This window comes from Myodes glareolus, chromosome 5 (assembly GCF_982192425.1).
Source record: "Myodes glareolus chromosome 5, mMyoGla1.1, whole genome shotgun sequence".
In the NCBI taxonomy this organism is placed as follows: Eukaryota; Metazoa; Chordata; class Mammalia; order Rodentia; family Cricetidae; genus Myodes; species Myodes glareolus.
The window spans coordinates 60,181,687-60,203,447 of NC_142030.1; the positions used below are offsets into that span (position 1 = coordinate 60,181,687).

At 41.4% G+C, this 21,761-nt stretch overlaps 1 protein-coding gene across 3 annotated transcripts; it reads right to left on the reverse strand.

Annotated features, from left to right (window-relative positions):
• Nucleotides 1-735: 735 nt before the first annotated feature.
• Sell (selectin L) lies at nt 736-19,817 on the reverse strand. 3 transcript variants are annotated; one of them, XM_087906339.1, is made up of 10 exons: nt 19,662-19,817; nt 18,785-18,866; nt 16,382-16,768; nt 15,770-15,877; nt 13,085-13,270; nt 11,442-11,627; nt 9,792-9,920; nt 9,119-9,200; nt 6,173-6,191; nt 736-2,557 (listed from the first exon to the last, which is right to left on the reverse strand). In XM_087906339.1, exons 1-10 carry the CDS (start codon nt 19,662-19,664, stop codon nt 2,549-2,551), a joined length of 1,191 nt encoding a protein of 396 aa, XP_087762465.1. In that variant the 5' UTR covers nt 19,665-19,817; the 3' UTR covers nt 736-2,548. The 3 variants fall into 3 exon arrangements, with proteins under 3 accessions (XP_087762465.1, XP_087762464.1, XP_085544115.2); XM_087906338.1 differs by lacking the exon at nt 19,662-19,817 and adding an exon at nt 19,462-19,594; XM_085687989.2 differs by lacking the exons at nt 9,119-9,200; nt 9,792-9,920; nt 19,662-19,817 and adding an exon at nt 19,462-19,595.
• Nucleotides 19,818-21,761: the final 1,944 nt, after the last annotated feature.

Consider the following 21,761-nt stretch of genomic DNA (forward strand, 5'->3'; position numbering starts at 1 on the left):
TATGTCGTGAATAGAAGACTGTACTTCTCTTTCTTTTTGGCCCCTTGCCCCTGATGTTTTAAGTGATGAAGCATCTCAGGCAGGGCTGTGAGCATGAGTCTGCTCTCTGAAGGGTGCACCCTAAGCTAGATGAGTGTGATTGACACCTGCTAGTGGGCTCACAAGATGAAAGGTCTTTTGCAATGGTGATAGAATCTGAAATGACTTTAAGAGAGAAAAATATATCCTTGTTTAAAAATATAGTCTCACAAGATGTGAAAATGTGCATAAAAGCAGCATTGGCCACGAAACAGGAAAAATTTTTCCAGGCAATTTCTTTTTCTCTTTCTTTTCCTCCCTTCCTCCCTCCTTCCCTCCCTCCCTTCCTTCTTTTCTTTCTTATTTTATTTATTTAGTTAGTTAGTTAGTTCTCACCATTTATTTATTTGTTTGTTGTTTGTTTTACTCTTACTATGTAGCCCTGGATGGCCCGAAACTCACTATGTAGACCAGGTTGGCCTTGAGCTCACAGAGCTCAGTCTTTGCCTCCCAAGTGCTGAGATTGAAGGCGTGCACAACCACATCCAATTCCAGTCGGTCTCTTACAATGTACTGCCTTCCCGTAGGAATTCCAGGGCTAGCTGAATACTTATCATGGCACTTGTAGACTTTTTCTAATCTATTTGAACGCATTTTACCTATTCACTGCTACAGCTCTAGTGGGCGCCGTGAACCTTAGAGAGTGGAGACTGAATGTGAGGTGAACTAAAGTCTCAGACCATAGTCATCTTTATTCAGGGCATCAAGAAATTTCTCTTCTGAGGGTTAGGCAAAGTCATATGAGCAGTTTGAGAGTTCAGGCAGTACGCAGTCATGAGGGCGAGGTCACATGAGTTTAGGAAGGTCACATTTTTTTGGCTTATACAGTCTCGAGGGCAAGGCTACATTAGTTCAAGTCATATACAGTCGTCACGAGGACAACCTGTGCTTGGAAATATCATCTAAATAGTAAGAGTAAAATGATGGGTAATTTGAAGTAAACACACTCCTATTTATACCAGGACAGGCATGAAAGCACATTCTGAGAACAAATGTACGTTATGTAGGGATGGAGGTTACAGGTCTCTTGTGTACTTGGAGTTTTCCCACAAGCTCTCAGAAATCGCCTCACATAACTTTATCCAGACTGTGCTCCAGCACAGTTAAGAGCACTGCCTGCCCTTCCTAAGGTCCTGAGTTCAATTCCCAGAAATCACATGGTGACTCACAACCATCTGTAGTGAGATCTGGTGCCCTCTTGAGGAAGAGACCTGGTCAGTCATCCTCATCAACTTAGACCATGAAACCCAATATGGACAAGCTCAACAGAACCGTCATATACAGGCTGCCCATGCATGCCTCAGCATTGCCAAGTATAAATTTCATTCATTTCATTCATTCAAGTAACGAACTAGGAACTCCAGAGATCTGGTGCAATCTCTTCCCTCAAGAGATGTACAATGTTATCTAGGGGAAAACAACATTTATTCTCATATACAAACAACAGACTAAGTAACAGCTTTAAAAAAAATGGGCTGTATTTAAATGCATCATGCAGAGTGAAGCCGAGAAACGCAATAGCCTGTGGGTTGGGTGAGCTAAAGAGCTAGCTATAAAAGAGGTGGCAAGGGTTAAGAACAGCTGTCCTAAAACTTAAAAATAGAATTTGTGTATATGAGTAGGAGATATTTGGGCAAGGGGAAGGTGTCACTCCAGTATGAGCCCAGGAATCTTTCTACCTGATTTAACTCATCTTCATAACATCAGAGATATATTACCTACATTCCAAGATAGTGGGTCGTGTCATTATTAACAATAAGTAGTCGTCAGAACCCTAACCTCAAAGAATCTAAAGAGATGTACTAAAGAGAAGGGACACTTCCAAACTAACAGTCAGTTCAGGCTATTTTCTCTTATTTGTTCCGTGGCTATGAGATGCTATGTGTAGAAGTTAGCCAGCTAAGGAAAGGACTCGGGGAAGGTGGGTGTAAACGGCCACGGTGGCTTCCACTCACAGGAAGTGGGGCTACAGTGCAAATGAGACTTGTCTAACTTGAACACAACAGCCTTCTTTGGAGGTGGAAAGCAACGGTTTTTATCATCTTCTTCATAGTCTATGGGCTGTGTGCAAGGAATCCGGTTCAGTTACATGTGTATCAAATGTTCAGTGTTTGACACTAGATCCGGTACTGAACTGAAGTAGGAAAGAGGAATTAGGAAAGAGCGAGGTCAGACTTCTTCATACCCCAGAGCAACCCTTTTCCTCTCCACAGAAAACATAATAAAATCCTGAGCTGCATAAACAAAAATTACGGGCTAGGGTCAAGGAGCTGAGTAAGCCGTGAGGAGGCTAGAGGAGCTGTCGGTCACGTAGAAATCCTTCCAGATACCCAGAAGCAAACATCTCATCTTCACTGTGGGCGATCCCTGTGTGCAAAATCTTCGCGGGAGGATTTGAAGTGGTTTCCAAACTTTTTTTTTCTTTGGTACCTCGTGACTTTTTCTTTCACAGAGGATGAATTAGTATGGATCATCCATCCTGAAACAGAAACAACAGATTATAAAAATTAAACTAAGGAGAATTTTTTAAATGGCAAAAAATTAAAATGTCACTAATATAGATGACCGTTTTTAGAAGAGAGAGGCAAGGAAACTGCAAACACGGAAGTGTCTGCAGTGGGGAAAGGGCCACTAACGTGAAGAAAAGAAGCGAGGAACTGCTTCCTGTTGGGAATTGTGGACAGGGTGTGGAATAGTTTCAAACAATTGGAGAAGAGACACTAGAGCAACATTTTACGCCCTCGTGTATTACCACCCCCAAATTAATGTTTTAAAGAGTTACTTCAGTTGTTTGTGTGTGTACGTGTGTGTATGAGTGAAGTGTCTGAGGAGGCCAGAAGAGGCTGTCGGAATCCCTCAAGTTGGAGATCCAGGCCATGGTGAATCACCCAGTGCAGATGCTAGGATCTGAACTTGGATTCCCTGCAAGAGCAGTCTACTCCTGGCTGCTGAGTCAGCTTTCTGCACCATCCCTAACCCTATCCCTCCTCCAAGTAAATATTTTAAGTGTCAGCTCTGATTCCAGTGGAAGTCCCCATTCTCTAAGAAGCTCCTCACAGATGCTCACACTGGAACATCTGCTGGTCCACAGATCACATCTGGTCGTATTTCTGCAACACTGCTAACTTCCACATCTAACATTTGAAGGACACAGTGTGCTGACTCACAGTGGAGAGGTGGGGACATGGAAGATGATATGTACTCAAATGGAACATGAGATCAGAGAAAATAAAAGCCTATGCAAACAGTGGTATTTCTTCTAAATGCCAGATTCTGGTAGAACATGGCTTAGAGACTTGATGGTAAATTTAGATTCATAAATATGGGTGCCACTGTATTCTGTTTTTCAGCTGTGCCATTCTTGAAAAGGGTGGAGGAGAACCACATTTCTGTGTCTTTGCACCTTGCAAAAGGAGAACCAGATTCTGAGGCCCTGGTCTCGTGATGAACTGTCAGGGTAAACCACCAGGGCAGCTGCAGACTTGCTTGCCAAGGTAGAAATAAAAATGTCTCTGAAAGCAGAATCTCGCACGTACCCTCCTCTGAGGTTGGCATCATATCTTCCTGTGTATCTTGGGCGTAGCTTTTACCAAGGTAGAATTTAGAAACTAGAAACCAAATGAGGTGACAAACAGAACCCGTTTGCAGAAGAGTCAAAATAACCAGCAAGAATCAAAACCACAAATGCCCAAGGAGTCATTCATTCATTAGCCAAACACTAATAGGAGTGAGTGCAAAGAAGAGTGAGAATCAACCACAGTCAGAAAAAAAAAATCATTCGGTGTTTAGTGTGATAGTATTCATCTTCCCCTTGGCTTGCTCTAAAGACGCACCCTATTTCTTCCACTCCACCCTTCCTCAGTGCCATCACACAATGGTTTAGTGTGAAAATAAATCACATTACTGGAAGAGGAGGGCCTCTGGTCCTAACGACTCTAACATAGAAGTTAAGAAGCATGAACACTAGAAGCAAAATAGTTATCAGAGCATTATCCCTGGATGCGGGTGCGACAGAGCTCAGCTTCTCCCTTTATTCAATGCCTTCCCTTAAGCTACTGTCATTTCCCCTTCTTCCGTCTCTTTACTGTAATTAGGGATAGCAATGCTCCCTACCTACACTGACTTGTAGGCAATATTTAATCTTTTGGGACTTAAAACACTCAGAATAGTATGCAACAACAAAAGTATATCTGATCAAAGTTTATCTTTATCTGTATTTATTGTTGCAACTCTGTCACTGGCTCACGGCCTGCAATTAAGTTATTTACTTAATGACCAAGACAGTTTTAATATGATGTCCTCCATCTTCCTAGCCTAAAATTTTATGAATAAGGATCACTTTAGCTAATCGATGAGAGATGTCATGAGGCAGGCAGATCACTTGGTGGTGAAGTGCCCTGGACACATGGGTGTGTGAGGGAGACAGCCTTTCTTTCAATTTCTATGGCACAGCTCTTCAGTAAACAAGGGGCCCTAGGAAACTCCCCTCCTGACCTCCCAGTTTGCTTTTAGACCCTCCTGACTTTGCCTTTGTTATTTCAGTTATTTCCTGTCCTGAACCTTCTGGTGATTCTCTCTAGATTCTGCCAAATCTCCCAGATTTTTTTGTGATCACTTAGACCAAAGATTTTTTTCTTCAGTCCAAAATTCATCACCTTTACTGTTCCTGGCTTTTATTGTTCTGCACTCCTGCTTTGTCTTTTGTCTTGTTTTTGTCTTAACGCCCCAGTTAGATAATAATTCCCCCGAGGTTGGAGTCAATGATTTATTGCTCTGAGTGTCTTGGTAAAACTTCACATTGGTCCGTTATCAAAAACGTTCAATAAACAACTATTAATTGAGTAATTGTAAAAAAAAAGTTAATAAACTGTTAATAAACAATTGGTAACTAATTTTATGCTATTTTTGGTCAGCATCTTCAGCTGGCCTCCCAGTCCTTGAAATGAACCACACTACTTTTGTGCTGTAGCTATCAAAGCAGGTATTTCTGTGGCCAGAACACCACTCTGGGTAGATAGAATGTACCGGCAGACTTTCACTCAGTGGGTGGAAACACAAGAAATCTTTCCATCCTGTGGGTTTCCTGCTACAGAGATAGGAGGCCAGTCCCCAAAGAGACCCTTTTCTTACTAGGACTCCATCCACATAATTACAGAGTAAGAAGACTCCACTGATCCCGTGTCCCCACCACTATCACTCTCCCCTTCTTCGTGGCAAATTCTAAAGAAAGCAGAACACGTTCTGCCTCCAGCTGGTTGATTGTCCTCATCCCTTCCACAGATGACTTCTGTCTTGTTCTGTGCAGTGAAAATGGCCTTCCCACCGATGTCCTTAATGCAACCAATGGAAATCAGACAGTTCTTCTGTCTGAATTTAAGACTTTCCACTTTTGTCTTTCCTTAGTATCTGTGATCCCTAGTTATTCTTCAGCTTCCCTCATCTGTGTCTCCGGCCACCTCTTTTCATCTTCCTTCCTACCAGGTAGGCCAGGTACTTCCATGTGTCTGTGTTTTTCCTCAGCGACCTACAATATTAGTCTAACGAAAGAACTAGAACATTGAGAACAAACTAGGCAAATGTTTCTTTAGGGAGGCGGGTAGATTTCGCACTCAACAGCTTTCCCTCATTTCTGAAGGCCAGTGCTTATTAGAACAGTAGCCAATCACTCCTTTGAGTTAAGTGTTAAGGGCCTGTGGCTGGGCAGTTCCCTTTTACAGATATGGTAGTTATTGGAAATGCTCATTGAATTGGATGCTTCTTGCTTATTTAGATGTTGGTCCTGTATACTAAAGAAGAAACATAACAGCGTGCCTCTAACCCTCAAGGAGAATTCAGAGACAACCAGGAAACATTCCCATCATATGAAATCTCCTTTCTTAATAGACATATGTGTACATCCATTTATTTAATTCTACTATCATCAAAAACGTAAAGTTTTTAATGGAAGCCAGTGCTCGACTGACTTACCTGGAAATGCCATTAGTATGAGACCCCTGTGTAAATAACTACCATGGGCTTGTTCTATCTATAACAGAAAGCACCCTATGGAAAACAGAGACAAATAGACGTGGAAATTCTTCATTGAAATACTTACCTTTTCTGAGATTTCTTGCCTAAAAATAGAAGAGAGAATAGAAAAATGGTATCATTAAAAAGTAGACCATTTTAATTTTGAATGTAAAGGCTGTGCCCATCCCTATGACTGTCTTTTGAAGTGCGTTATGAATTTGCTAAGGGGGCATGCACGTGTGACAAGTGGCTCTGGGTACCAGCGAGCTTTGGTGCTGCAGTATGATGCAGGTGCTTCTTGGGACTCCATTCCACCTGCTGGGCTGCTCATGAAGCCAGAGCCTGGGCTGAATTCCCTCCTGATCAGGCTCAGTGTCGCATTCGTAAGTTTATTTTACATTTCATTCTGCCTTCATCCCCACCCTAGAGGACTTAGGTCCCAACCCTGGAAACAAATGGGTCGAGGTCACTCAGCTTCTCTTAAGTGTATCCTGAGAATTTTACTCTGGTCTGGTTAGTTAGTAGAAATTGGTGGAAACTGTGCAGCCTAATGTGAGTAACTAATGTGTTTTCATCTACTTATGCAATCATATGTATAATTCTTATCTCATCAATTCATCTGCTTTCTATTTTGAGGGGCTGCATGGAAGCGAGATCTGAAAGTCATTCTGGGACAGGGCTCCATGACACACATCTGTCCTAACATAAGCCTCAGTTCCAACTTAGTTTTGTTTACTCGGTTGGTTTTTTCTTCTCCTTATTGTTTGAGTAATTTTGATTGACTGCATCAAATGTATTTTTTGTGAACAGAATCACATTCTTTTTAGTGGAGAAGAAAGTAAAGATTGATTACTTAATGGTCTGATGAACTGATGTCTGTCAGAAAGACAAGGGAAAAAATTAGAAAGAAAGCTCTCTGAGGAAAAAGGGGATAGATTTTATGTATTTCTGTGACTGTAAACTAGTATTCTCGAATTGCCCCACACAGATCTTAGCTTTCTTATTGGGTTAATTAAAGAAGATGTATTTACAATGCTTAGGCCAAGGCCTGGCATATAATTTACAATACTCCAATTGCTTTATAAAATACATTTAAAGTTCTAGAAAATGGTATTGCAAAGCTTTTATTTCAAAATTTAGCTTTCAGATGATACGGACCAAATACATGGATTAGGGATAATCAAGTTCAAGTCCGTTTGTTCATCTTCACAGAATATTTTTTTAGCAGCAATAAAAACAATGACAACAGATAAACAAAACCTAGTCTTACTGAGGGGGTGTCTTGTCCTGTTGAGGGGGTGTCTTGTCCTGATGAGGGGGTGTCTTGTCTTGCTGAGGGGGTGTCTTGTCCTGCTGAGGGGACATCTTACCTTACTGAGGGTTGTCTTGTCCTGGGGAGGAGATGTCTTGTCCTACTGAGGGGGTGTCTTGTCCTACTGAGGGGGTGTCTTGTCCTACTGAGGGGGTGTCTTGTCCTACTGAGGGGGTGTATTGTCCTGCTGAGGAAGTGTCTGGTTCTACTGAGGGAGTGTCTTCGAAGAAAAGAGAACTAAGGGAGACTGTGTTCAGTTTCGTGTACTGGAGTAACCCTGTGTGCTGGGTCAGGTGGAAAACTCTTCCAACCGAGTAACAAACAGCCTAATGAACCCGAAGGCAAATGCTTTTGTGGTGTTCTGTTTGGGATGGAAGAGGCACCTCTGACTCGAGCTGCTGCTAATGAAGTTTTAGAGTTTGACCTAAAAATGTCATCACCTCGGAAAATGAGAAAGTCTAGGAGTACTGAGTGTTTCCAGCTGAGCCCACAGCCAGAGTGCTTGTTTATGGACCCAGGAAAAGAGAGCTAAAGGCTAACTAGACCCCAAGATGATTAGGGCATGGGCAGCCCTCGCACCAGGTTCATAAGATCCCTCTGAAAGAACAGAGTTTGGTCTGTTTCATTGGCGCCGTACTCTGAATTGCCACCTGTCCCCCTTTCCTGTTTGATTAACCCAAAAAACTATAACATGTATATAATAATATATAAATACAGAATTATTATTTTTCACTATGATTCTTATAAATGTGTCTGTTTGATCTCTATAGGTTTTACTTGGAAACCTAACTACCATTTCTACCAGTGTCTCTCCAGGGGGAAGAAAGGGCTACTATTCATGCTGTAAAGATCCAATTTGCGGCTAAATTTTTTGGAGGACAAAGTCATTCACTTGCAAGCTGGAGAGATCAGTAGATGTTTGACAGCTAAAGACTATTGAAGACAACATAGTTACCCTGAATTTCCCTCCATAGCCAGTGATCTCTGGGAGCTGGCAACTCTCTTGGGTGGCATAACTGTCACTAGCCCAAGAGCCCGTTATCTGTTTCCTGTTTGCCCCACTCTGATTCCCACAGCAGGGGCATGCCATTTTCAGGTTATCAGTTTGAGATCTTGTACAGAAATGACTGACTCCAAGATTAAAGCTTTAAAAACAACCCACGGCTCTTCTTATGGCATTCATAATGCAGCTGCAGCTAGCCAGCACCCACCAAGCTCATGGGACTTTGATTCCATTCCTTTATATCTACAACCACCTAGAAAGGGATGGAATTTGGGGGAGTCATTACCCTTCTTATTAATAGGATGTAACACCTTTGGAGTTATTGAGCTAATAGCCACCTTATTCAGGGAGCATATGTAATGAATGGCTGCCTTGTTCTCCATTCAAGGCAGCCAGACAAAGTGAGGTTTGGCACCTTGGTAAAAAGACTAACCAGTGGTGAAAGAAAAATGTCATTCTTTGTCTGTGCTGGTGTTGTAGTCAATACTTAGAATAGTCTTATGTGGTGGTAGTATCCGAACTCATGGAATTTATATCAGCAGAAGACACGTTTAAACTGTCCAGTGTGACCTTAATACCGCGGATCTCTAAAGCTGCAGGGGTCTATGCATTTTACAGTTTTGAATAGATCTGTTGGATGAACTTGGGCAAAGGTGGCAGTGCACACCCAAAGCCTGCTGCAGATTGTGGGCCTATGGCTGGTATACTGATCTCACCTGAAGGCAAAAGAATATTCAGAAGAGAGAAAGGGGGCCAAAGGAAGATTGTCGTGTTCTTGTGTAGTGTTCCGTCTATTTCCTGGTGGGGTGACAAAAAAATAAAGTTTTGAGGAAGCTTTTCCCCTTTCCACAACTTTCTGCCTTCTTTCCAATATATATATATTAGGTTACAGCCTCAGTGAAGAGATTCCTGCGAGAATCCACAAAGATTTCTTCCAAGGACAATACAACTTCTACATGCCAATACCCAGGCAGTTATGTGACTCTTAAGGAGATCAGATGTTTAAGAAACCTTAGATAATAATAGGTGCACTTCCCAATGATACTGCAGTGCTAAGATCAAAGTCATCCGGGGTCCTGGAAGACAGTGGCAAATGCAGCCTCTCTTCAAACAGCTGTAGGACCAAAGAGCCATTACAATGGCTCATCTAGCAAGCTCCTCATAGCAAGCCTTCATGAGAAGGTCTACCTAGTGTGAACCATTGGCTGGCTCTTTTAAATAAATATGTATGTCAAGGTCAGGGTCTCCAGAGACTTCTGCCTACAGAGCATAGAAGTTGCTTGGCACCTGCTTCAGCTAAACCTCTTGCACTTTATTTCCTGTGGGGTTTCTTTCTCTTCTCTTTCCACTTTAAAATTGCTTTACTTTGATGTTATTGAGCACACCTACCTTTTTTTAACCTCCTTGCCAGCCAAATGATAAATGCCAGCCCCGAGAATGCAGTAACTGTGACAGCCACCGGAATGAAGAGGGGGTTATAGTCACCTTCCTTGATCTTTGAGAAACTTCTGCCTGTCTCTGAAAGAGGAGTCAGTAAAGCATACGCTATGAGACCAAAGCGTTATTCCCTTTGTCCAGCTCATGATATTTGTCGTTTTGCTCTCCTGATCATCCCCCAGTAATAACATCTACCACAGATGAGGAAAGTAGTGTGGAAAGGTCCATGATGGGTATGCGACAGGGCTCGCCTCTAGCCTTAGTGCTTACAAGATCACACTTCTCAGATCTGCAATTCATGGAATTCCTGGAGATGAGTCTAAAGAAGTAATTACCGTGATGTTCTGTCTCTTGTATCATTTAAAGGTTGACTTCTGAGCACAAAGAAGGGCTAGGACGCTTAACATAGAACTGCAAGGAAAAGGAAGTCAGACATCTGAGCTGGGCGACTTGTCAATCAAAGAAAGCTGTTCCAACTCCTTAATTTACAGACGGTGTGTGAAAATGTTACACTGTCTATATGTCCAGGATCTGCAATGATCTAAAAGGATACACTTGTACCACTTCCCTTCATTTCCATGTAAATAAATTAAGAGGACACCTCTACCTATCCCTTTGCAAACGCAAACTAGTTTTGTTTACAGCCTTTTTTGAAAAGAATATTCATCTGAAAAAAAAAGTCTGTCTTCTGATACCTCCAGGTGAAGGAATCTACTTTTATATATTGGCAACTGTTGGCTTGTGAAAGATGAGGAAATGAAAACTCAGTAGACTTAAAAGGAAATGTACTCAGTGAGCCTGGCACACAGCCTTACTGTGTGCCAGTAAGGCTCTGCTTACTGTGTGCCTCTGCTCTGCCCCTCCCTGCCCGCACCCCACCCCACTCTACTCTAAACACCCCCAAGATCTTCCTTGACAGCTTCTTCAGGGCCTATCATTTCTGTTTTCTGTGCAGATGGTATCAGGGCAGACATTGGTAGCTCATTTCATAAGCTGATTTAATGCACCATTATTTTAGCATTTTTTTATTTTCTTGATTTTTATTGAACTCTACATTTTTCTCTGCTCCCCTCCCTGCCTCTCTCCTCCCCTTCAATCCTCCCACAAGGTTCGCATGCTCCCAATTTACTCAGGCGATCTTGTCCTTTTCGACTCTGTTAGGGAGTATATACACAAAGATGAGGAAGACATGGTTCTTCTCATGCACAGAAAGATTTTTGAAGAATCAGCTTAGGATAATGAAGAACTGTCCGTTGTGTTGGGAGTTAGGTAGTCATTGGTGACCTTTGAAGAGGCATCTCAAAGGACTAACAGAGAAATCAGGTTGTGTGGTGGAAGAGAAGACATGGATAATCTATAAATAAGTAGACAAAGGGTTTAAAAGCAAGAGGGGAGTTAAGGTTGAAAAAAAGAAAATAATTATCATTAAAGCAGAGGCTGAAAATAGCCTAGGATTTTATAGTGCATGAACACATAAATTTCTTTTGTATGCCACATGGATTGAGGGAAATGGAATTTAAATGTGTATTATATTTTTCCTACCTTCTACTAGTTGATCAATTCCACCTTTAAGTCTTAGTATTTCTGAGCATAATTACTCACTTTGACATAGAGGACGAGGGCTAGACCAGATGCCAGCTGATCCGCAGACAGCTATTCTCTCTCCAATTAAGTCAGTTCCTTCGGAGCAGGTGAAGGTACAAGCAGAAGAGAAGCTGAAGTTGGCCAGAGGGTGACTGCATTCCATCGTTCCCAGGTCAGGTGCTGTGAGAGGCTGGCACTGAGTCACTTCCGTGACGACACAACACAAAACAGTATTGGTGACCAAAGGCATTTTTCAAGCTTTTATTAGCCTAAACTAATTATGCACAATAATGGATTTCATCATGGCATTTCCATAACGACATACAGATTGTAGTTCGGTCACACTCAAGCCTCTCCCTGTAACATTCTCAGTCTCATTGTCAGTCTTGAGTTTGTTTCATTTGGTTTTTAGCTTCTACACATATGAGTACCTGCATGTATGTATATGCTGCATAGGAGTATCTTCAACTGGAATTACAGGTGATACTGAGCCATCTACTGTGACCCAATCCAGGTCGTCTACTGGAGGAGCAAGTGCTCTTAAGCCTTGAGCCTTCTCTCCAGCCCCCAGGCAAGAGTTTTAGACCAAAGTCACCAGACTTCATCACTGCAACCATCCATATGAACCTAGAATTTTCTAATTTGTAGAAATTGCATTTGACAGTGCTTCCAGGATTGTTTTCTTAGTGTGCTGTTGAGTAAGAATTTGTCAGGGGTGGAGGCAACAAGACACTGATAGCCCATGGTGGTCCAAAGTGCTGCTGCCTTGACAAGGCAATGTGCCAACCCTGATGGAAATGTCAGCCCATACAGCCTTGGACGTAAGGGCTTGCATGGTACATTCTCAGTGATTGCAAAGATGTCAGCCTTCTCATGGATCGTGACATCTGGTCAAGCAGTTTTGACAGACACCCCCATTCCATTAAGCAGGCTTAACTTTATAGAATTCATCCCTTACATTGATTCAGTTCTATAATTTCAATGATGGATTTTGGTTTTCATTAGAGAATTTAAACGAGGGAATCAGAAATATAAATGTAGAAAGCATAACCTGAACTTCATACATACAAACCCAACCAGTTTTTTTTCCCACCAATGTGTGGCAAAACTTGTCAGCCTAAAAAGGATCAAACAACTGAGAGCTTGGCCTTTGTTCTTCACAGCAGTTGTTTTCCTCCCGAGAGCTTACACAGGAGAAAAACAAATAAACGATGACTTTGGAAGCATACCGAATGAAACAACCAAGAAAGACCTCTACTACCTCTGAAGGAACCGGGTCGGTGCTAAGTAAGGCACCACATAAAATGGGTGTTATTGGAAGGAGAGAACCAAAATTCAACAGAGAGTCATCAAGGCTTTATGCAATGACGATGAGAAAAATAAAATATAGAGTATAACTTCAACGTATTGTCATAAGTCACAGTATAAAATGTCAGGTGGCTTTAAAGACTTTTGTTTTTGCTTATTTGTTTGTTTTAGAGTTTTGTTTTTCATTTTAGTAAGGAAAAACAAAACTCTTGAAAAGCATCAAACTACAGTCAAAGTTGTGTTGAATTTTATAGCAGTAGAACAGACAGACTTCTAGACAAGACTCCCCTGTGTTTTCTCAGATTATAGGTGCAAGCTTGCCACAACAAACTCTCCAACCTAAAGTCACTCACCTTGACAGACAGGCTCTAGGGATGTCCAGTTTCCATATGGTCCACAGTGGGCTTCTCCAGTACCAAGTAGCTCTGTTCCCTCAGAGCAGTTGAAAGCACACTGTGATTGGAAGCTGAAGTGTCCCCAGGAGTGAGTGCATTCCATGGTACCCAGTTCTGGGGTCTGCAATGGCTCGCACTGGACCACTTGAATAGAGAGAGAAGCATGGTTCGAAAGAGCTATGAGATTCAGATGGTCTTGAGTCTTGTCTCTGCTTGATAATCACTGGTCTGTATTGGGGTCTAAAGAAGCATTCTAGGAAGAAATGGATTCTGAACTACGTTTTAAAGAAGATCAGATGTTCTGTCCACACGCAGAATCAGAGAGAAGATGTTATACAAAGTCAACAGAACACAAAGTATATGTGGAAAGCTGAAAACTGCCAAACGTTGAGACTGACATAAAGAGAGGAGCAGAGAAAAGATGCTCATCATCTTCACCCCTCAGTGAGTACTTGTTAGGTATTAAGCATCATTCCTCAACTTAAAGGGCTCAGATTTTACCAGGACAAATGATAGGGACAAATTAGTGAATGGTCTTATGTGTCTGGTATGTTCTGATTATTTTTCATCGGTCAGCCTGCCTGAATTATGAGTGACTTACTTGAAGGGAGCTAATTTAAAGTTCCGGAGCTCATCTGGGGACCACAACATAATGAGAGAGAAACAACAAGGGCAAGAGGAGTAGACAAGTAGGAGAGAAACTGGAGACGTCCCAAGTTGTAATACGTAATTAACAAGGGCATTGGTTGGGAATAAGGGTGGAGATTGGCAGAAGTAGGATGGGGAAAGGAGGTGAATGTAGCCACTGTGCATTATATGCCAGTGTGATGGTGCTGGGAAACTAAAACAATTGAAAATCATCTTATTGATTTGTATGTATAATGGTCTTTTGCCAGCACGTGTATCTGTGCACAATTTGTGTGCCTGGAGTCAAAGGAGGCTGGAAGAGGGCATTGTCTCCCCTGGAATGTAGCTATAGATGTCTGTGGGCCACCATGTGGATGCTGGGAATGGAACTCAGGTCTGCTAGAAGAGTAGCTAATGCTCTTCAACTAAACCATCTCTCAGCCCTATAAAATCAATGAAATTTTTGAAAATTAAATTAGCATCAGGTTGTCATAGCCAAGTGTTGGAGGAGGTGAAAGTTTCACACTAGTGTCATTCCGTATGCCATTTCCATGTAATGTGGTTAAAACCGCAAAGAAGAAATGTGGTTGGGGGCACTTGATTTGTAAAAATCCAAAACAACATCCTTAGGATATGTAGAGGTCACAGCTGAATACAGAGTCGTTGCTCCAGAGATCATATAGATAGAATAAATCCACAAAATTTAGGAAATTTGATGAAAGAAACAAATCAGAATAACAATAGAAAATATAGATGCTGAGTCTAAGGGTTCATGGCCTTGGATAAGTACCAATGGGAGAACCCAGGAGAAATTGTTATCCTTAAAAAACATCAGAAAAGGATATGACTGGAAGTGAGAAAGAAAAGAGGGGGTTTAAAAAGGAGTGAAGGAAATGGGTGGATCAATAATACCGTGGAGGTGACCTGGGTGGGAAGAGTCACAGCTTTGGGGATCAGTGACTTAGTCAGATCTAATCCAGGTGGTTAATACTGAAATTGATTTTAGTTTCAGTCCTTTATTCCTCAGAAACTTGAATTTTCTTCTTCTTACAACTTTCCATTGTATGTGTTAGACACATCAAACACATCTTGAAACTCAGCCAGCCTCAATTAAAAGATCCAATACTCCTTTCAGGCATAGTTGGCTGAGTCCAAGCCTCTGACTTTGCACATGTGCAAGCTCTCCTTTCCAATCTACTACCACATCTCTGAGAGACGACTTGAAGCTCCCAATGACTCTTCCCATTCCCTCTTTCTTGGCGATCCTAGCAGAGCTGTATTGTTTCTACGATAATTGTCCTTGATGTTGGTGGCGAGACACTGAGTAGCCACTCTTTACAAATAAAGGACCAGCGACTTTATTAGGAGCTCTCCCCATGAGCTTATTCCTGTTCACATCACCTTCCATCTAACTTGATCAATGGACTTGCATGATTTCTATTAATTAACTGTAAATCCTATAAGTACAGGATCTTTAAAAATTCAGAAACACACAATCAAATTGCGTACATAGGATTTGTTATTAGATAACCATGACATCAGCTGTGTATCATATGTGGGCTCTTCTTTTACTGTTCCTCATCATGTATGTCTATAGAAGAGTGGGAGGACCTTCCAGATCCATCACTCTCCTAATGACAAATATAATTGTTTCTGTCAGACTTCAGAGTTCTACTTAATCCAGCAAGCTCATTAGATTACTACATCCTTGAAAGGAGAGATCTACAACACCTGGTTTCTTACTGCAATCTGCTCAGCTTTGGCAAATCTTAACACCCTGTCCCTTGTGGTACTTCAAAAACATGTGTGAAGTAAATTGAAACTGCATGTTGACTTACGAAATCTTTACAGGAAGATAACATTGTGAAAACCCAACTTTCTGTTCAGAGCTTCCCATTTCTAAGAATTGCCAATATTGTTTTGTTCCCGTGGTATCATTTTGTGCTATCCTAGACTACTATGGTTCTGGTGACTTTTGACAGGAAGAAACCAACAAACAGAAAGGAGGAGGCTTACCATACTGACACTGGGGCCCGTAAAACCCCTCGTCACAGTTGCAGGTGTGATTGTTGATGGTTTCCACACATTCTCCATGGCCACTGCAAGACCCGGACTGACAAGAGGCTATAAGCAGATTACATAAACACATGTTAGTGGGATTACGTCCATAGTCCCTTCATCACACAAGAAAGATTTAATTAGTCAACAACATTTCCTGTATAATAGTGCATGCTAAAATTTTTATTTATGGGCTAGTCTAGCCATTTGACATTGATATTTATTTGCTTTAGAATGAATTAACTCATAGTAACACTTTATATGGTTTTAGAGGTGTTAACGGAAGACCTTCAAAAACCACCCAGCTCTCAGAACCATCTTCCTGCCTGTCACCAGGACAAAGGCTGTCTAACCTTATTTCCCACACAACATACTGGCAATCTGGCTAGAACTTGACCTAGTTGTTGAGCACAGGGAGCATCTTTACACACTGAATGCCCAGAAGTGCTATGCTTAAGGTTTATTTGAGATTTTTTTCAGGGTGAACTGGCAGTTTCTGGGTAATGAGTCTGATCACTCTAACTTTGGTCTCCCGAGTCAGAGATGGACAGGAGTCTGGTCACTGCCCACCTGTGTAGCACAGAGCTGCCTTTCGCTTGTGGCAGGCATCGTCGTTCCATTTCCCAGAGTCTTTTGCCCTCTTGATATAGATCTCTACACAGTCCTCCTTGGACTTCTTATTGTTGGGCTCTCCAGCTCCCCAGTTCTCTGCTTCTTTAGTCAGAGGCTTGCTGGTTCCCACCCATGTCCATGTGCTTCCGATTTTCCGGATTCCTATCCAGTAGTAAGTAGGGTTTTTGGGCAATGTCTTCTCCAAATACTCAATTTCTCTCTTGTTTTGTATGGCCACTAAATCTGTGTAGTTTTCCTTGCAGAACTTTCTAGCATTTTCCCAGTTCATGGATTTTTCAGAATAGTGGTATGTCCAACAATGAGTTCCATGGTTCACCAGGAAGTCTGAAAGACACCAGACAATGTGTTGACTCATAAGGTGTTTAGGAACAGGCATGGATGCAGGCTGCCCATCACTCAGAGATGCAGAAACAAGAGCCCAACAGAGCAGGTGCACATCTCAGGGTGACAGTATTGCACTGGCAGACTTGAGCATAACCAAGGACTACTATACATAAATATATCTTTATAGTTTTGTTTTTATGAAAGTTCTTTCTCAAAATTCTTTCAAGTGTTATTTATCCAGTATACTTTAGAAATGGTGTCACTGACAGCTCTAAAATTCATGCTATACTTTCTAAATCCTGGGATAGCTTCCTAAAGGCCAATATTTATTACTGCTAACACAGTACACATAGGAAATTTCTCTGTTAGGTGAAGTAAAACAGGATCAGGAAAAACAGTGTTATAATTTTAAATACTTTCTTGTAACATAAAATAGTGCTTTATTGTAGAATAGGCTGATATTGGGAAAGCCTCAATACACTGTCAAATTGTTGTACATCTAAGCTCACTGTAAAGAAAGAGCAATATACATAAAAAATAATACAAGGACACAAAGTTGATTACACCATGTTCTACATTCAGAGATACTCAAAAGAAGTGTTCAATAAACATGGGGGGTTCAAACATGAGGGTTTTAAAGAAATTAAATACAAAACATAATTGTACACAATGCTCATAAGGATATTGACCTTCTAAGTATGGTCTGATCTCTGTGAAATAAGATTTTACAGTAAGATAAAAGATTTCACGGCAATCAGCTCATTGAGTTTTTTTATTTCACAAGGCTAGTACTACAGGGAAATACCAAAACTGCCTCCTAACTGTTTATGCTCATGTTTAGACCATCAGTCCTGAGCTGCTCTCAACCTGGGTCAGAGAAATTTCTTTTTGAAGTAGATAGCAGTCAATAGAGGGGTGCATAACTGTTAAATTCTGGAGATAAGAAACTCAGTGCTCGGCCCTAAATGGGACATCTATATTAACCCCACAGCCATCAAGGCTCACTGCAGAAGAGACACAAGAATGTAAGAGCCAGAGAATGGGTATGGATACTATGAAATGCTGTCTTCTGGACATGATGTGGTTAATGCACTCTTGGACCCATGGCAGCTGTGATTGTCTGCACAAGGTCAGCATAGATGGGATAGAGGATCTCCAAGTCCCACCCTTACTGAGGAGCCATAGGCAATTAATAGTTGCTGGGTGGAGGGAACATCATTCTTGCTGAGGAAGTGGACTCTGCTAGGATTCCCATGTTCCGGTGGATGGATCACATCCATGAATATATGGGTAGCACTAACTAGCCTTAACATGCTATCAAAAAAAGTAAGAAAAAAAAATCAAGACAGGAAGTTGGGAGGGGCATCTTAGGAGGAACACAGGAGGGAGTTGAAGGGGAAATGGCATATAAATATGATCATATTTTATTGTACATGCAGAAAACTCTCAAAAGTAAAGAAAAATTAACAAATAAAGACAGTGTGTGTTCACTTGTTCTGAGCTGAAAATACAAGTTACGGGAGACAGAGGCATGAGTTTCTTAGGCAATGGTTTGGAAAGTTCAGGTTTGTCAATGAAGAGTCTCTAAGGCTTAAACAGAAAACATGTAACCTCAGTAGAAAGACAAAAAGCCCCCCAAACAGAAACTAAAACCAAGCCGCCAAGCAACCCATGCTATGATCATAGAAGCTCACTTGGTGCACAGCAAGCTACTAAAATAGAGTGTAAAATTAGTGTTCCGGCAGTAAGTGTATTTGTTATCTGAGGTTTCTCTAGCTGCATTCCTTCATAGTGGAAGGCCATTGTGCAGTTCTCAAGATTTCTGTGCTTCACTAGAGAATGAGGCATGTAAGGCTGGTGTTCGGGGGATCAGAGAACTGTTGAAGGTCACAGGAAGAACAGACTCCTTAAAAGAATCATCCATCTGATTATTTTCACTGGGCTATACACTCTCAATGAATATGAAGCAAAGAATAATCACAAGGTACAAAAGCTTAGCAGCCTACGAGGACATACCACAACCGAGCACTGTCCAGACACACAGCTTGAGGATGCTCCATGAGCCCCACTGAGTCCTCTGGCATCTCCATGGAAACACCTGGGAATGAAAGGGAACAAGTTATTTAAACTCTGAGCTACAAACTTAGATTCCCTTAAGGCAGTGCCCTACAATTTTCTTAAAATAAAACATAAAGCTCAGCAACCCAGCGCATTATCCAAGGTAAAATATTAGGGAACACAGCTGAAAGCAATGGCCACAAGTTCACTCCGAAGTGCTGTACTGTGTTATTTCATTTTGTCTCCATGCTTCAGTCCCCAGCAGTTGATCATTATTGATGGGATGTTTTTTCTGTATTTTAGTAACCTTTCTATGGACTTTTGGGCTGTGCTTTAAATCAAACTGAACACTATTTCGAGTCTATGTTTTTAATGTTAGTTGGTGTTTAATGGTCTAGTGATGTTCAAATTTGCTGTCTTAGCACACCAGGTCATGACAGATTCAAAAATGAGTGATATAGTTAGACACCAGAAAAAGAAAGCAATTCTTTTCTCCAAGAAAGAAGCAATACATTCTGAATAGCCCAAACAAGGAATCCATAAATTTCTGCACATCTTAAGGCTGTAGTTTTGCTTGTCTATCACTTCTCAGGTAGCCACTCTGTGTCACTGCAAAGTCATAATCTCAGTAGTACCTCTTCCAGCATCTCCTCAGTGCAAATGCCAAGGGAAAGAATCAACAAGAAACAGTCTAGAGTCACTTGTTTGAGAAAACAAGCTTTTTTTGTTTGCTTGCTTGCTTGTTTCTCTCTTTCTTAAAACCCCTTGCCACCTGCCTCTTCAAGTCCCAGGAAACATTTGACCATCTAGAGAGCTTATAGGCTGGAAGGCTCACCATGGCTTGCTGGTCTCTCTGCAGTTCCTCTGCAGCCCTCAGCCTTCAGCAGCTGGGGCTCTGGGTTCTTGCACAAGGAGGGTGTGCTGGGCTCAGGAAGAATGTGCTAAGTATCACCAACAGGGTTTGCTCTCTTTCATTTCTCTAACCCAGTCTCACATCCTCCTCCCCCTTTTCTTCCCCTTTCTCATCTCTCTTTCTTTCTCCCCGCCCCTTTCCTAAACTGGTCTCAATTGTCTGCCCTGAGAACACAATAGCTCTGACTTGGAGCTGTGAGCACTGAGCTCTTCTGCACATCCTCCCAGTCTTTTCTGTTCACCTGTGCAACCTTTCCTTCCTTCTCCTCTTGCTTCCCTTTGTGTTTCTTGTTGTTTGGTTTGTTTATCAGAAACACCTGACTGTGGAGTAGGAAGCCCTGATAGTGCCACAGATAAAAACTTACTTCAGATCCAGTTATGATGCTGTTGAACTTTGTTAGCTCTCTCTAGAAAACTTGGCCCAACTCTGTTCCTTTCCTCCCTCTTTCCTTGCTCGCCCCCTAGTGGAAGTACTTGTTAATAGCTCTTCTGAAAGTTAAATCCTAAACACTCTCCCCAACTCTTACCCTTTTTCTTAGGAAGGTTTAGGGACCTAGAAATACCTTGAGTATAAAATGTGAAAGAGACGAAACCATATATGAAATTTGAATTCAGTCAACTAAAGGGAATCTTAAACCAGTCACTGCCATAATACTGCTTTCATTGTAAGAAAGTTAGTAATAATGACAAAGGTCAAGGCATACACTGTGCCAGCACACACACACACACACAAATAAAATAGTAATAGTAATATCAGCAGTATCTTTTAACAGGTCATATTAATTACCTTTTAATATCTAAAACACTATGCGGGAGGAACAGCACTGGTCTTATTTTTTTAATTTATTTGTTCTTAGGTAATTTCTTAGCTCCTTGGTACTTAATCCACCTCCAATCTGCCTGGCTATCATCTCTTGGAAACTCGCCAACTCATTTTCTCACCTTCATGTGCTTTCTTGCTTTTTATTACCTACTAAGTCTACGTAGTGCTGCATGTAAGAATGTTAGCTGATCTTCCTGGCTTTAACATGTGCAGATAGCAATGCCTACAGTGAGTTCATGGGTGTAACAGCTCCATCAATAGATTAATAGATTGAAACAATGACTGAGAAACAGGAGAGTATATGTTGTGGGATCCTGTATGCCGTGAATATGTGTTGTTCTTATTGGTTGATAAATAAAGAAGTTTTAACATTTGGAAAGGCCGGATAGATCCAGGAATAAAAATCTAAGCAGAGATACAGGTGAAGAAGGGTGAAGTCAGGAAGATGCCAGCCAGCCGCTGAGGAAGCAAGACATGTAGAAAATGAGATAACGCCATGGCCATGTGGCAATACATAGATTAATAGAAATAGGCTAATTTAAGTTGTAAGAACTAGCTAGTAATAAGCCTGAACCATCAGCAAAGCATTTATCATTAATATTGAGCCTCAGAGTGGTTATTCGGAAACTGGTAGGTAGGAAAGAAACCTCCAGTTACAAGCATAAATGCAAGTGAAGGACCAGGAGACCCAATGATATAATTCAGCTCAGAGTCCAAAGCTTGAGAATCAGGATTACCATCATTCTAGACCAGGGTAAAATGAAGTAAGTTTGGATAAGGTCTGCCCATATCAGGCCTGTGCATTAATCCTACAGTAATAGAAAAAACATGTATTAATAGGGAGAAACATCATTGTGAATATGGTCCTGGGGATAATTAAATCTTCAGTGCAAATTAATGTAAACCTTCTTGAATAACAGCAACTAAGACTAGCAGGCAGCAAAGTTGTTTCCTTGGTCTTGGTGATGTTTTATACTATTAACATGTTTGGATATCTTTTGGTATTGGCAGAAGAGACTATATGCACACTAGAATAGTGATGACCTAAGAGAGACAATAGGAAGTATTAATTAGAACATGGAGAAGTTGGAGCCCTTCTCATTGCAGGTGTGACTGTAAAACAGCCTCTTCGGGAGAAAGCAGGAAGGTTCCTCTAAAAACAGAAGAGATCCTATGTGACCTTCCTACAGAAAAATGCTA